Raw genomic sequence first — 15,904 nt, 5'->3', positions numbered from 1 at the left:
ATATCAAATGATAGTTACAAAATGATAAGAACTTTTTAAAGTCAGCATTAACACTATCTATAAGCTTTTCAGAACCCAGGCTGCAAATAAGTACAAATCAGTATATTTATATTAGTATCACAAGTAGCAAGTTCTATATAACAGCCAAAATTAAATCAGCCATAGGTCAAAAACTGAGTTTTAAAATAATATAAGGTTGAAGTAATGTAAGGGGTGGATTTAGTTCATTGTTTGTTTGTTTTTTCCCCAATTCTCTTGTGTCTTTAATATTAAGGTCGGTTTTGTTACCATTGCTGTAAAATTTCTGAGTATGCAGATGTAAAAAAGTGCAGGTAAAAAACACTAGTCAATGTACATATACTCAAAAATAAGTCCCACTGAGTTAAATGGAGCTGATTCCAAAGTAAACGGATATGGATCTGAAGTCTTAAATGTTTTATGACTATTTCAGCAATTCAAAAAAGTAGGGACATTAATTCTGATCCACACTGGTCATGCATAGGGTCATTTAATTTCTGTATTAAATTACACATTGCACACTTTATTTCCAAATAATTTTTCCTAGAATATATATCTTGGTAAGTATTTAAATGAGCTTTTAAAGAAAACTGTCCACTCTATTGCAAAAAATTGAAAAAAAATTAAAACCCCACTTTAACTGCATTCCAATCTCCGCATTGGTCTACGCAGCTCATTTGCATGTTTATTTTTAAAAAACTGAACTTTTCCAGCACCTCTAACTACAAATCCACTTTGTGCACCTTTTGAGGCAGAAAGTGTTGGGTATAACGTGTCCATATAATACCAACAAAACTTCTTACTGTAAGTGGTATGAGCTTGCAACCAATGTAAATCCAAATTTCTGATTCCCATACATAACATCAAAAGGAAACATTTTTTAAAAAATAGCATTAACCTTTCATGCAGTTCCATTCACTCAAAGTTAAACATTCAAGCCAAGTGTGTATGTGAACAAGAAGTCAGATACTATTTTCACACATTCACTGTACCTGCATATCTGCATGATGGCCACTTGCCACTTTGGAAGCAATGACCTGCATCATAGTCACCTTTGGAGTTGAGCCATTTTCCCCAAGCAAATGGCTGTGCCCTAATTCTTCTTTTTCACCTTTTATAACTGGCCTGAATGTTGAAGAAATTCTGGAAAATTCAGGAGACTCCAGAACACCAAAAACCTGGTAACGAGAAAGACAAAGGAAGCTTAAATGAATTCCCCCTTAACAACATCCTCATATTGATTCATCTTAAATCCTGGGTTAACAGGTTGACAGCCACTTTCCTACAGATCTTTTCATCTTGGCATGGCAAGATCTGGGAGGCCAGAAGCAAGCAAATGAGGCTCTCAGTCAGGCAGCTATCAGGCAACAATTCTTGCAATTATTATTTCAGTATGGGATGAACCACCAAAATGTGCCACTGCAGAAAAACCAGGAAAGGCAAACACTGCCTTCCAGATGTTTTGAGCTTCCAATTCCACCACTGTCAGTCCACAGGCTGAGATGCTTGAGCATATGAAAGCCGGAGTCCTTGGGGTTCACTAAACTTGGTTGTTTTCTTGCAGACGTTTCATTATCCATCTAGATCAGTGTTTCTCAACCTTGGCAACTTTAAGATGTGTGGACTTCAATTCCCAGAATTCCCCAGCCAGCCATGCTGGCTGGGGAATTCTGGGAGTTGAAGTCCACATATCTTAAAGTTCCCAAGGTTGAGAAACACTGATCTAGATGCTTCAGAGAACCCCAAGGACTCCACAGTTCAACCCTGAGCTACATATATTCCCTTCTATTAATATGAAAGCTGTAATCTAAAATGTTGGTGATCCCCAGGTTGCCTGCTCCTTTCACACTTACCATTTTTTAATCTATTTTTGCATGAGAAATCATTAGTTTGGAACAAATATGCAAATACATTCCAAACTGATACAGCTACCGTGCATTACATATCTGCCCAGCCTGTAATTATCAGCCAAATGCAGCTGTCCAACTAGGTGTTCACAAACCCCCTATTCTTGCAGTTCATACAAGGGCACATTTATCAGACCCTGAAGGAGTACAACCATTGTAATAGTTCACAGGGTTCTTTGAACAAACCATAAGTAAATACACATATACATTGCAGAGAATACACGTAATTCAAGGTTAGCATGTTGTATTGTTAGCTAGGTTTTGTAGTTGCAAATGTCTCATTACCAAACTAGGTAACATTATCATGCAGGAGATAAGGGGAAATGACGTCTCCCTTATCTCCCTTGAATGCTTGGCAAGGGTTGTATATCTCTTTCTATTATGTCAGTTTAGGCACATGCCTGGGTGGGAAAGGACCTGTTGTTGTTATAATGTCCTGCCTTTATTTGGTGCAGCTCAAGGGGGCGTGTATAATGCTCCCATCGTCCCTAAAACAACCACCTTGTGAGTTGGGTTAGGCTGAGAGAATGACTGGCCCAAAGTCACCCAGCTGGCTTTCATGCCTAAGAGAGGCCTAGAACTCATAGTCTCCCATTTTCTAGTCTTAACGTAACCACTACACTAAACTCTTTTTCTCATAGTTGAATTCCCTGGATGGGAATTAACTGCACATGAATGAAATCTTTGGTTATAACTTTTGATGTGTCCAGAGACAGCGTTTAAGCCTATACATCTACTGATCACAGCTTGCTCAAGTGCCACATTTCTAAGAATTCTCTTGCATTTTTTATCTGGCTTGTTCTAAAATTTCTAATGTTTCCCAATTGAAATGATGTCCTAGTCTCCCTGTGTGGAGGGAGATTAGTGACGTAGCACTGTGTCTTTTGACTACGAGCAGAACACATCCATAAGCATCAAGTAGCAGTCCAGATGCTTGATCAGCTGCATTTGACCGGTAGGTTACAAGCTGCGTAAGCCTAGCTTAGAAAAATAGAAATTCAGCTCTTTCGGATATTGCATATAACACTACACAGCCACTATAGCCTTTTCTCTTTCTACATGCAAGGATTTCTTAATATTATGTAAAAAATACAACCCCTAATCAACCTTATCGGCTCCCCTGCTGTCTATGAGAATTAAGACTTAGTTACCACAACATTTTGTCCTAGTGCAGGCATGACATTTTCAGTCAGGATTATCAGATCAGGATTCAGCCACAGAGATTTTATGTCCCTCTCCCAACTCCTTGCCTCTTTCCCCAAAAAAGTCCTCAGGCCCTTCTCCTCCATTAATGCCTTACTTAAGGACGGGTTTTGAAATAATTTTAATTGCACAAGGTTAATCTGCATTTCTATCATAAAGCATGGTTTGACAACTTGATAAAAAGAAAACTAGTTTAGAATTTACCACACTTAATGCAGTGCAAGAGTAGGGGCAAGTCATGTGCAAACACAGGAGGAGCCGAGAAAAGGCTACTAATCCAATGGCTTTAGTCGGTGAGCAGCAGTATAATAGATGTGCCAAGCCCTACTATGCTTACCCCAATGTTTTGGTTAGCAAACTGTAAATGGCAAAAATACACTAATTCCTCTTGTTTCTAAGAACAATGAACTTACCTGATCAATCATTTTTCGAGCTTCTTCTACTTCTTTATCCTGTGATTCGGTTTCAATAGTATAAGTGCCCGTTTCACTCAAACTATCTTCCTCCTCTTGTTTCCTAGCTTTGGCCACTTTAGGATCAGCAACCGGCGAAGGGATTGTTTCTGGTGCTGATGGGACAATCACTGCCCGTGGGGTGAGTGGTGTTGGCACTGGAGGGGGTTTTTCAGTGTTGAGCTGACTAGCTTGAGAACTCTCCCTTAAACACTCAGCAGCAAAATCTTGAGCTAATTTTGACTTCCTTCCAACACTTCCATGGCTTTTTACAGGTGTTCGTGAAGTGGAGGATGAGGAAGGGCTCATCCGCTCATCTGCCTTCTCCCTCTTGAAGGAACCAGCTCTTGGAGTGGTGAATGCATTGCTTGGCCCTTTGGTCCCTACTGCAGGCTGATGTTGGGAGGGCACAGAGCTTCCCAGTTTCTCAGCAGGCACTGTAATTTTGCGTTTGTCAACCTTCGTCTTCAGGGTGGGATCGATGTCAGTCTGGGTAGAATGGCCACTGTGTGTGAAAGACTGCGATCTCTTCTTCCGAGGCATGTCGTCATCAAAGAACTCAATGACAAAGGCCTGCTGGTTGTGGAGCATTTCCTGGGGATCACGTCGAATTTGGCGTTGGAGTTTGGCTTGCTCTGCTGTATGATCACCGCTAGCTGTCTCTTTCTCTGGTTTAGGTGCTACTTGGTCCTCTGTGTCACTCTGTGTTCCATCTTCATGTCTGTTACCTAAAAAGCAGGGACGCAATCAGATTGTCCTAGGATAGAGCGTACTTCTTTACTAATGTGTCAGTATATCAGTAATGTCCCCCCCCCCCTTCATTTAGATAGTATTTGTCTATTAAGGGTTACTGATTACATTCACACAGCACTAGGAATTTAAACCATAGTTTTTTATTTAAATATATACATTTTAGGTCTTTGACTTTTTCTTGGTGTACTGTAGCAACTGTGATCCTGATATTATTTTAAAGAGATAAATCAAATGGTTGGTATGAAAGAAGATATATTAAACCTAGGAAACACCTTGTTGACATCTTTTTACTAGAAATCACCTATACTGTAGGAATCCATATGGTGCATAGTTTCCCATGCTTTCCATTTCAGGTTATTTGTTAGGAGTCACCACAAATCCCATGACTATTTGTTAAAATCATGTTCCAACGCATGCTTGGAAACTTTAGTTACAATTAAGCAAGGCCTGCAGGACTTCTTATGCTAGCTCAACCCTTCTCAGAAGGGGAATGAGGTGTTTTTTTTTTTACATGTAGCAAACAAATGTCTCTGATTTTATTTTTTTTTACATGTAGCAAACAAAAGTCTCAAAGCACAGCTATCAATTCATTTAGTGTAGGTGTTTACCTTTCAGAGTCTTCACATGAACAGGGAGGTCACTTTTGGTACTGTATACATCATCTCCGGGAGACTGCCTTCTAATGAGACTTGGATCATTATGCACCAGCCAATCAGCCACTTTACTCTCCGCAGAGATAATCTCCACATGGCCAGCCTCCTTGCTGAGGTTCCGTCTCTGCCTGAGTGAAAATTTGGTGACGTGGTCTTTTATCTTCATTTTACCTGGGGTGCAATCATCAAACTCAATGGTAAAAGAAGCATGGCTTTGCACAACAGGTAGTACTGCCACATCAACATCTTTGGTGGGTATCTCATGGACTTGCACCTCTGGAGATTTTATTGGCTGATGGAATTCTTTTGTTGGAATTTCAAAGTAGCTAGGTTCCCTTCGGAATGCATAGACAGAATCGCCCTGGGAATCTCTGTAGCCAGTGATGTTACCATTGATTTCTTCTTCATGTTGGACTAAGTCTTTTGCTCTTTCTATAGGGTAAAAGAAAAAAAACTGCGAAGGTGAATGAAGAAAACAGCATAGAGCTGGGAAAGGCATAGCAGCTGCATTGTTGACATTGCACAAAACTCTTCCTTTCATTTTTTAATGTAATATTAGAGCATTGATTCTGAGTTTTCTGTGCTGTAATTTTAATTTTGCAAGCTGTTCCCTGAGCACAATGGTCTACTCATGTAGACACAAACTTTAAAGAAGATTAATATTATTAAGAGAGCATAGTGACTAAGGTGCTGAGCTAGAAACCAAAAGTCTGCAAGTTCTAGCCCCGCCCTCAGAATGAAAGCTGGCTGGGTGAATTTGAGCCAGTCACTCTCTCTCAGCAAAACCAAACCTACCTCAAAGAGTTGTTGTAGGCAAAATAGGAGGTAGGAGCATTAGGTATGTACACTGCCTTGAATTGACAAAAAAATAAAGAGGGGGATAAATCAAATATTCTTATTTATTTATGTCTAATTATGGACAATCACAAGACAAAAACCTCTCATTTATAATTTTTATTGAAAGTTTTAACAACAATAAGAACTAATACAAACTAAAATAGAATGAAAAAGAAGAAAGAAAAAAGGAGAGAAAAAAAGAAAAAACTAAAGGTGCAGAAAGAAAAAAAGGAGAAGAAAAATAGAAGAAAAAAGATATAAAGATATAAAGAAGTGGCTTCTGATCTTCATCACAGCAGTTATAAGTACAATTATATTTTAAACTCTCTCTCTAAAGTTACTTCATGACTCTCTTCTTTCTATAATCTATCCTGTCTAATCATCAAAACCATAAATCATAAGTTCATTTGTTTCTGTTTTTACGCAAAAAGTCCATTAGGGGTTTCCAGTCACCATAGATGTAGATATTATCTTTTCTCTAATCAAACAATTTAGCCATTTCAGCAAGTTCTGTCATCTTCACCAACCATTTCTCCATTGTAAGTATTGCCAAATCTTTCTACCTTTGTACATATAATAATCTCACTGCAATCATCATATATGAAAACAGTGTTCCATGGCTCTTTTCTAACTGTTTATCCATCAGTCCCAGGAGGAAAAGTTCTGGTTTCAACTGAATGTTAATCTTTAAAATCTTCTGAATCACTGTATGTATTTGAGCCCCAAATATTCTAGCTTTTTTACACATCCACCAAGCATGATAAAATGACCCTTCTTGTTGTTCACATTTCCAACATAAATTTGAAGTACCTTTATACATTCTGGATAATTTTTCTGGTGTCATATACCAACAATACATCATTTTATAAAATTCTTCTTAAGCTACTGTATAACATAGTGTGAATTTCTATCCTTTCAAGCACATATTTTCCCATTGTTCAATTTGTTTATTATAACCAAAGTTTTTAGCCCATTTTATCATACATTCTTTGACCTGTTCTTCTTCTATTTAAAATTTCAATAAAAGTTTATATATTTTAGCAACCACGTTTATCATTTGTACACAATTCTGTTTCAAATTCTGTTTTACATCGTTCAATACATGAATTTATTGTCTACTTTAAAACTTTCTGATAACTGTAAATAAAAAAACCCACTGACAACTACATCCCTCTGTCATCAGTTTTTCTCTTGATTTTATTTTATATTCCCCTTGATAAAATTCTAGTATCTCACGATACTTTAACCATTTACCTCTGCCTATTATTTCTAGATTATAAAATGCTTCTTATGCTGAGAACCATAAAGGTGTTTTCGGGCACAACCTGGGTTTGTATCTATTCCATATTCTCAATATGGTACGACTAATGTAATGATTTTTAAAATATACATTAACCTTTACTTTATCGTACCACAAGTATCCGTGCCACCCAAATCTCAGGTCATGTACTTCTAACTCTAAAAGTCTTTTATTTCTCAGCAAGACAAAAACCTTTCTCAATTAAGTTCAATATCCATAAAACATCAGCAATTCACAATTTAATAACTTATTAAAGTGAATCACATGATATCAAACTCCATCAAGCAGACCTAGAAAACTATGAGGAGAAACTACTATGAAAAAATGTTCCTTAGGGGCTCTTCTGAAAGGCTGTAAAGAGAGGTTTCTGCATACCCAGCTGATCCTGAGTTCCAGAAAAATGAAAAAGACCCATCCTTCATATAGAAGACCCAATAAGCAAGGGCAAGATAGAGATACTAAGTATGAAAGGGCTTAACCTTAAAGTCAGAACCCATAGCTTCTTTATGATAGACATGACTTTGTTGCTAAGTGGGAACCGAGCTAAACTGACCTGAATATTGTTCTTCTGGCCTTCTGTCATCTGTTGAATCCAGCTTATTGTTGGCATCATCCTCTCCCCACCATGATGGCTGGCCATAGAGTGGTGTGCGGTAAGTAGTTGTCACCTCTGGGGACAAAAAAAGTAGGCAAGAAACATAAATAGGGGGAAGTTTGTGGTTTAATTAAAAACAAAATGTCAACACTTTTTAAAAAATAAGTTAACCATTCACTTCTTTCTGCAGATAAAAGCTTCTGCACTGATATTTTTTTCAATAACTTCAAACTTTGGTTTCGAATCAGAGTTGTTTGAACTACCTGGATAGATTTAACCACAGTTACACCCAGTGCAGCTATACTTAAGGAAGGGAGTTTACAGAAAGGCAGCAGTGGCACAATCTAAAGGTTGGCTTGTAATCATTTTGGCATAATTAAGAATAAGCCAATATAACATCTGCATCAGGCCTCAATGCAAATTACAATAAAAGGGACAAGGAGGTCCTTTATTCTATTCGTCCAATATAAAGTGCTTAGGAAGCAACAGATGTTATCAAAACAGATCTGTGATCCATGATCTAAATAAAAATTTGCCATTGAAACAAACCTGTGCCTTTTCCTAAGAGTCTGCATGACATTCCTATGAAGTGGCAAATGTGCAGTCATGCAACAACTTAAGTTTTAGATATTGTAGGCAGTTTTAGTATTTGAAATACTCTTACAGTCTACTCTCTGTTCAGAAGTCATCATGATATTATGTGTTTCTCCTCTATATAATTGGCTACTGCTGACAAGAAAATACATAAAGTCATTTTGTCAAGGCTCTTCTGGCTTTACTAACTCTTTTGGAATCAGAGGAAAAGCAGGTCCATGTCTATCACGTGTTTAGCATTACAGTACCTTCAATTTGGTCATAAATATTTGTCCAACATTGTATTCAAGTCCACAACTAAAAAACATGATATCTACATTTTACAACTAAAAATTTAAGCAATATCCTTTTTTCCTTAAAATCATTTTTAACTCAAGTATCACTATTTCTTTGCAGTATGAAGTTAATATGATGTGGTTTTTGACAGAATAGCAGCAACAGAGAAGTAGGCAGCTCCTATCCTCCAATTTCTATCACATCTCCTCATATGATTTTGCCATTGCAGTGCTTCAGACCCATCTTTCTAATGCAGAATTTACATTTGTTACATCATGGATGGACAACTTGACAACAACATGACAGACTGTCTGTCAGGTTGACAACAATTTGCTTAGAAGTGTGCGCATCTACTCAGAACAAAGATAAAGTAATGTGGGTGGTACAGATCATTCCAGGGACCTAGGGGGTGTGATGGAAAGCACACTTACCAGTTTGCCTTCTGCTAAATGGGTGCTTTAACTATGCTCACCATGGCAATCTTCTTGTAAGAAACCCACAATATGCTTTCAAAATTCAAATGCTTTCATCCATGCAAACTATTTGCCAACTCTTGTGTTCCAGTTATTTACCACCTTCCTTCCATAACATGGACAGAGGCAGTGTATGTTAGGTTCGTAGGCATTCTTCACCCAGGAACATAGTCTAGCTGTGCTTAGGTTGCTACGTCATATGTCTTGGGACTATATCCTAAGGCCAAAAGGTTAACCATAACAAAAAAAATTGCCATACTCTGTGATTTGTCGAAGTATTTGTTGAAGAACCAGTTGTAAGTCCATTCATTCAGCAATGGTTTGAAATTATGATGGCGCTGAACAAAGGGGCTTACGACTGGTCCTCGAAGTTCCAGCCATTGTAGCACCTCCAGAGTCATGTGAAAAAATGCAGGCCCACCTGCATTTACAACCACCCCCTGCTGCCGCCCCCCCGCCAACCTTTGACATTGTCTTTGCCTGCCTCTCCTCCACTTGGCTCACCATCCCAGCCCTGCATGGGGGAGGCACCATAGAAACATCCCGCAGGCCGGCGGGTGAGAGCCACACCATGTGCCATTACCAGCTGGGTCCTTCTCTCACATGCTGGCATGCAAAAGGAGGCCCCAGCCAGTAGCGGTGCATGGTGAGGCAGATGAAGTGGCAGGCAGTGCCGGGCAGTGGGGGCAGCTGGTGGCAGCAGGTAGGCAGGCGGCCAAAAGGTCAGAGATGGGAGGGAGTTAGTTGGATGGGGGAAGCTGAAGTGGAGGCAGTCCCGCCTTCTTCCAAGAGTGGCTTGGATCAGGGTGAGTCCTCACGTAACAACCGCATGGGATTCGCTCAACGGCAGCAGCTGGGATTGCCAGAACTACTGTCACTAAGCAGAGCGGTCGTATGACATTTCACTGAACAACTGTGTCGCTTAGCAACAGAGTTGCTGCTCCCAGTTAGGGTTGTTAAATGAGGACTACCTGTATTGATGACAGGGTGATCAAGTGAAAGCAACCAATAGGCATGTGTCCTCTTTACAGATTGGCTCTTGAAGCCGTAGTCTATTCAAAATATTGGGGTAATAAAGGTCAATATGGAATTAAATGGAACAATAGGGAGAAACAATAAACACAGGTTCTCAGAACAGGGTATTTAATACACATTTCTTACTCAGTTTGGAGTACAAGCAATGTGCTACAGAAGTTCCTAAACACTGTCTATTCCATCACAGAGAGAGGGAGAGAGAGAAATACACAGAAGTGTGCACACGTACACACCCCGAGAAGTATCCGGTTGATCACTGTGGGAAACAAAATGCTGGACTAAAGTGAGCCTTGGGTATGCTTATGTCCTTACACTAAACAACAACAAACAACAAATGGTGTTAACAAACCTAGGATAGGCAGAAAGTCCTCAACTGAAGGAGATGATCAGGGAGACAAATTATTTCCTGATTCAGTGGTTGATGGTGCTAACAGAGAATGAAAGGAGGAGAAAAAGGTGGAGAGGAGTCTTGACCTGAGACTGAATGGCAGTCTGAAAGAAAGCCTGCTTTGTCTCTTGGAGGTGGTGACAATAATTATCCAAAACTATTCTGTGCATGTCCGTAGCCTGGGGGGGAAGACGGCTTCCAGGCACATTTCTAGCTGTCTAACTAGGACCCTCTCTGTTCTCAGGGCTGCAGACATCCACAGCCACAAAGCTGTGGCTTCGGTGTACATTAATGAACAAATATATGAAGGCCTTTATATCAAGACAGATCTCTACTTCATCAAACCCAGTACTGTTTACTTGAGGTACTAGCAACTCTTTAAGCAGAAATATTTCTTATCCCAATTCTCTGAGGTTATTACAAAGTAGAAATACCAGGAACTGAATATCCAGCAACAGGCCACCACTGTTTTACAACAGGCAATACAAATAATGTCATAAAAAAGTGAAAGCACCAGAAATAAATGTTCTTCCATTTTGGCACCAAGCATGTAGAATCCCCACTCTAGAGAGGGCCAACCTACAGTATCTACAATGCTGAGCATTTTCAGACAGATGTTTAAACAATTTTTTAAGGAGAGGGAAGTCCAAAAAACATCCCAGAAGAAAGCCATGGCAATCTGTACAGCTGCCAAGAAAGAAGACATTTTTGAAGACATTTTCACCCTACCTTTGGTTAAATCAGTGTTTCATTCCCTATTTTGCATGAAATGGTTGCTGCTTCCTGATGTAGTCAATAAGCTTCAACTAAAATACTCTATTGGACATATACTGTATTAGCAATTATAAATTGCTTCCTTCAAGAAGAATCCAGAAAGCAGAGAGAACAGCCTATATTTACATCACCTGGAGACTCTGCACTAGGCTCTGGTGCTGAAGTTGGAAATCCCCAGGACATGCAATAATGGCAGCGATCAAAAAGAAAGAACAAAGGAGAAAAAACATAATCAATCTACAGCTGGAACTAAAGGAAGGAGAGTAGGAAGCATGTTAATTTAGGAATGCTTAAAGACAGCAACACTCATCCATATCTGCTAAAATGTCAATGACTATGAAATGGAAGATTAGAAAGAACACAATGCCAGCTCACTCCAGAGAATGCAGTTGTACTAAAAATACTGTCTAATCAAATCTAAGGAAGAAGAGCTATATATTAAAAAAGGACAGCACTCCCAGAGGCAGCTTTCAGTTGGTATCTCATCCATCTTCATTCACTCCAGCGTATCAGTCTATTTCCACTGAATTCAAAATCTTAATGCATATGTTTTCAGTTTAATCCAGCTAGCTTAAGAAAAGAGTTTTATATGGAGCCATAGGAGGAAAGTGCCTCCTATGAAAGGAAAGAAAGAAAGGAGAAAGGAAGAAACATCCTTTGTACTTGAATGTCATAGTTTGAAACAGATTTAAAAAATCTGTATTACTTCTTTCTAGTTTTGACCACATTGATTAGTATTTCCTATTTCCAGCTGACACAAATGTAACAGACCAAATTGCTGAAAATAAGGGGGCAATGTTCTGTTTTTAAGTTTTAAAGTCCAAAAGATAAGCCTTTCCATTTAAGGTTAGATCTACTCTGCTGTTTTGGTTTTTTCTTTGAACAGGAAATCCAATGCACCTAAAATCATTATATAAAACAAAATAGACCAAAGGAAGAATAAAAAATACAAACATTTCTTAATTAAAAACACTATAATAAATGTATAATCTGATGTGCAATTCTAAATTATGAGCTAATTTATGTAATTTATGAGCTATTGCACTCTCTGAAAGCTTGGGGTCTGCCTCAGCCACAAAAGGGAGCAGTGATATGTGACAGACAGCATCAAGACTTGGGCTGGCTAGGCCTGGTTTCATAATTTTGTTGTAACAAACAAAGAATATTCAATATCTGTGGTATTGCAGACTCCAGTTACAATTGTGCTCTTAAAAGGTAAAGAGTCCTTCAAGTTGAGCCTAGTGATTTCAGGGACATGTATTTAAGGAAGCTTTCTTAAATACAAAACAGAACTGGTTTGCCACTGCCACCTTCCTGGGTGATTGGCAACTTCCCTATTACCCTGGTCTCCCATCCAAGTACTGACCAGGCCCAACACTGTTTGGCTTCCAAGTTAGACTAAGTCAGCCAGGTGCTACCACCAACTGAGACAATTGTGCCCTTCATCTGGCACAATCCCTTCCATTGCCATTCCAGGAATCAATCACAGCTAGAAATGGATATAAAGAAAGAGAATGTAGCTGCTTGGGACAAGGTAAAAAGGATTATGTTACAAAGCACTATAGAAGTATGTAGAGTTACACTACTGTGAAGCATGAAGATGATGCTTGGTAAAAAGATGAAGTGAAAGAGACTGTGGATGAGGGAAAATTGTATGTAAGAGAATGAATGCTCAACAAAAAGAGAAAAATGCTGTATAATATATTTATAAAGAAAAAGATAGTTACACAGAGTATAGTGAAAGATAGCAAAGAACAGTTAAGAGGAAAAGAGGAAAAGAAAATGTAATAAAATAATTATTTTGGAAGTAAGTGAAGAACATCCTGTAGTATGAATGGGAGTACAAAGAAAAGTGATGAAATTATTTTTCATGAGAGAGTGCTAAAGGAGTATTTTAGAGATATTTATGGGAATGACAGTGATATGTCAAAAATGGAATTGAAACAATTGCTGTAAATGTTAGTGTCCAAGGAATAAATTATGGGAATAAATTATGTTAAAATAATGAAAAACTGTAAGCCTGCATGTAACATGATGTAACTAGAGAAATATTAACATAAGGATGTGATTTGTTTATGGACTGGCTGTGTGATCTGTTTCAACATGTTGTGAAGGCTGCATATGTGCATAAAATTTGGAATAATTATGTTATGGTTCCTTTAGATAAAGAGAAAGTAGCAAGAGTGAGGGCAAAAACCACAGGGACATTAATTTCTCAAAATGTTAATGAGCAAAATTTGGGAAGTACGGTGTAGCATGGTTTGAAGACCAGATTATTGCTCTTCTGGATGTATGAATGTGAGAAAAGCACTTTATTGTACATTTATTGAGTGTATAATAAAGTGAGTAAGTTTGATTTATCCAATGTTCTATATGAACATGGAAGTGAAGATTGGAAACTGAATGCATTAAGAATACTATAAGATGGAAGTAAAGCATGTCCTGTCACAAATGCTGTGGTGGATCCTGTGTTGAGCAGAGTTTTGGGCTAGATGACCTCTGACATTCCTTTTATGTCAGACCTCTATGATTCTGTCAGAAAAATTGAATGTTTAGTGAATGGTTTAATCTTAATCAAGGGGTATGACAGGGATGTATAATGTCCCTTGGTAATTTTAATGTATTTATGGATAAATGGACAAGGAATGCCTGTGGTGACATTAGAGGTTTGATGGATGAGAATCCAAATGATTTGTATCTTAAATATCATGCAACAAGGACTATGGATCTGAAAATTAATTACCAAAGATTTGTGTTTTCAAGAAAAATAAAGCAAAGAGTTGCAAGTTATAACAGAGAACAAAAAATAGGTAAAGTAGATAAATGTATACACATTGGTAGAATACTTATTGAAGATTGAAAATGAATAAAGAAAATTTAAGATGTACAGATCTTGGATGAAAAGTAATGGGTAGAATGTGGTCTGCCATGAGGAATGAATATTTGTCTAAAAAAACAAGTTGCAATTGTGTAAAAGAGGACTTCTGTCCATTCTGTTACACAAACGTGCAGGGTATGTCAAGAAAAATGTAACAGCTGAGTGCAGTGGGAATGAATTACTAAGAAGAGTGTGAGGTAGAGACACAGGATCAGGAATAAATGGATGCGGAATGATGTGGATTGAATACAAAATTCAATAACTAATACAAAATAAGCACATTGAGGTCTTTTGGTCATATGGGGAGAATGAATGAGGATCAAATTACAAAACCAATATGAAGGAAGAAGGAATGGGTTGAGGGATGTGGGAAGGCTGAAAAAGTCATGGCTGGATGGGATTGATGAGATCCTGAAAAAGAGAAAGGTTAAAGTTTAAAGATCAAATGGCAATGTAGGAAGGGGTGAATGAATGTAGTGGAGACGCATGAAGTAGTACAGTCACTGGTGTTGATGTAAAGGACTTCATAATTCAGCCCTGAGCTATACATACTGTATTCTCTTCTATTTCTTACCCCTTCTCTGTGCTCTGCATAAAGTTGCTTACCCCAAAAGGGTATTCCTTGTGTGATCTACCGTGTGATACAACCCTCTTAGACAGCAAATGCAGAAAGATGTTTTTCTCATCCTCACCATCACATACTTTTAATGTATCAAAGGGAAACCCAATCACTAATGAACAACATTAGCAGCCACATTTCCAAGTGATCTTGAGATAAGCCTCTTTGGATGAAAGACCTTTCTCAATATACTCTATGATCAGCTACCAGTTGAGTGTAGCAAACCGCGCGCACCCGAAAAGGGCACAAAGCAACGGAAACCCCGCCTCCTGCGCTCGCCAGCTGGGCTCTGCCCTAGGAAGGAGGCTCTGGCAAACCACTTCTGAAAAACAGTTGCCTTGAAAACTGCAAGGACTCGTCCAAGCAGTCACTGCAGGGTCAGCAATGACTGAGCGCAGACAAAAAAAAAAAAAAGCCTTTAAAACCTGCCAATCATACAGGAGAAGCATCTATATAATCTTAAGCAGCTGCCAAAGAATTAACGTAAAATTAACTACACTGCAGAATCAGACTCGCATTGCAGCTGCTTCCACCGAGTTGTTGTTTCCTGCTTTCACTACTTTCTACTGCAGTGGTTCTTAAACCGGGGGTAATTTGGGCATATCCTGGGGGTAATGGAGCAATTTGTGATTGCTTGTGAGCTGGGGATTCACTTTGGGATTGCCACTGTCAACTTGTGAAGAACAACTGTCTGGGTTTTTGTGTGGTGGGGGGGTAACGACATTGAGAGTGGGAAAAGAGGTAATTGGGTCAAACAGTTTAAGAATCACTGTTCGGCTGAATGATGCAGCATGCTGCCTGCCATAATTGCTAGGTATTCACAGGCAAGACATACACATATGGGAGAACTGTTTAACCAGAGCATAAGAATAATAAAGAAGCATGATCAAACACTTGATCATGGACACACATGCAAACGTCTTGCTTGAAGAAAATGCTATGTGAGGCTCCAAAATTTGAATATATTGCAAATTATGATAGATTGAGGGAAAAAAAGTTAGGGTGTTGGCTTCTTTGTTTTCCTTTTCTTGTTTAAATTTCTTAAAATATTGTTATTTTCTCACTGCTTTGTGCATATTTTCGTTGCCAAACTAAAATTATGTATTATAGTTCTGGTGAATATTTTTCACCTAAAGATTCACAGTAATT

General features: G+C 38.5%; 1 protein-coding gene across 8 annotated transcripts in view; it reads right to left on the bottom strand.

The window, feature by feature from the left end:
- CEP170B (centrosomal protein 170B) overlaps positions 1-15,904 on the bottom strand; it is a 66,481-nt gene that overhangs the window by 21,407 nt on the left and 29,170 nt on the right. For all 8 annotated transcript variants that reach the window (XM_088149772.1, XM_007423945.4, XM_025163932.2 and 5 more), the window contains 4 exons: positions 7,677-7,793; positions 4,942-5,418; positions 3,542-4,308; positions 1,011-1,196 (listed from right to left, as the gene is read on the bottom strand). In XM_088149772.1, coding sequence (XP_088005898.1) covers positions 1,011-1,196; positions 3,542-4,308; positions 4,942-5,418; positions 7,677-7,793 — 1,547 coding nt within the window. The remainder of the gene's footprint in view (positions 1-1,010; positions 1,197-3,541; positions 4,309-4,941; positions 5,419-7,676; positions 7,794-15,904) is intronic.

This window comes from Python bivittatus, unplaced genomic scaffold, assembly GCF_059951505.1.
Source record: "Python bivittatus isolate LINGU-HERP-01145 unplaced genomic scaffold, Pbiv_v1 ctg000580_np1212, whole genome shotgun sequence".
Classification (NCBI taxonomy): Eukaryota; Metazoa; Chordata; class Lepidosauria; order Squamata; family Pythonidae; genus Python; species Python bivittatus.
The sequence above is the reverse complement of the archived record's forward strand: the minus strand, read 5'-3'. Positions and strand labels throughout refer to the sequence as shown.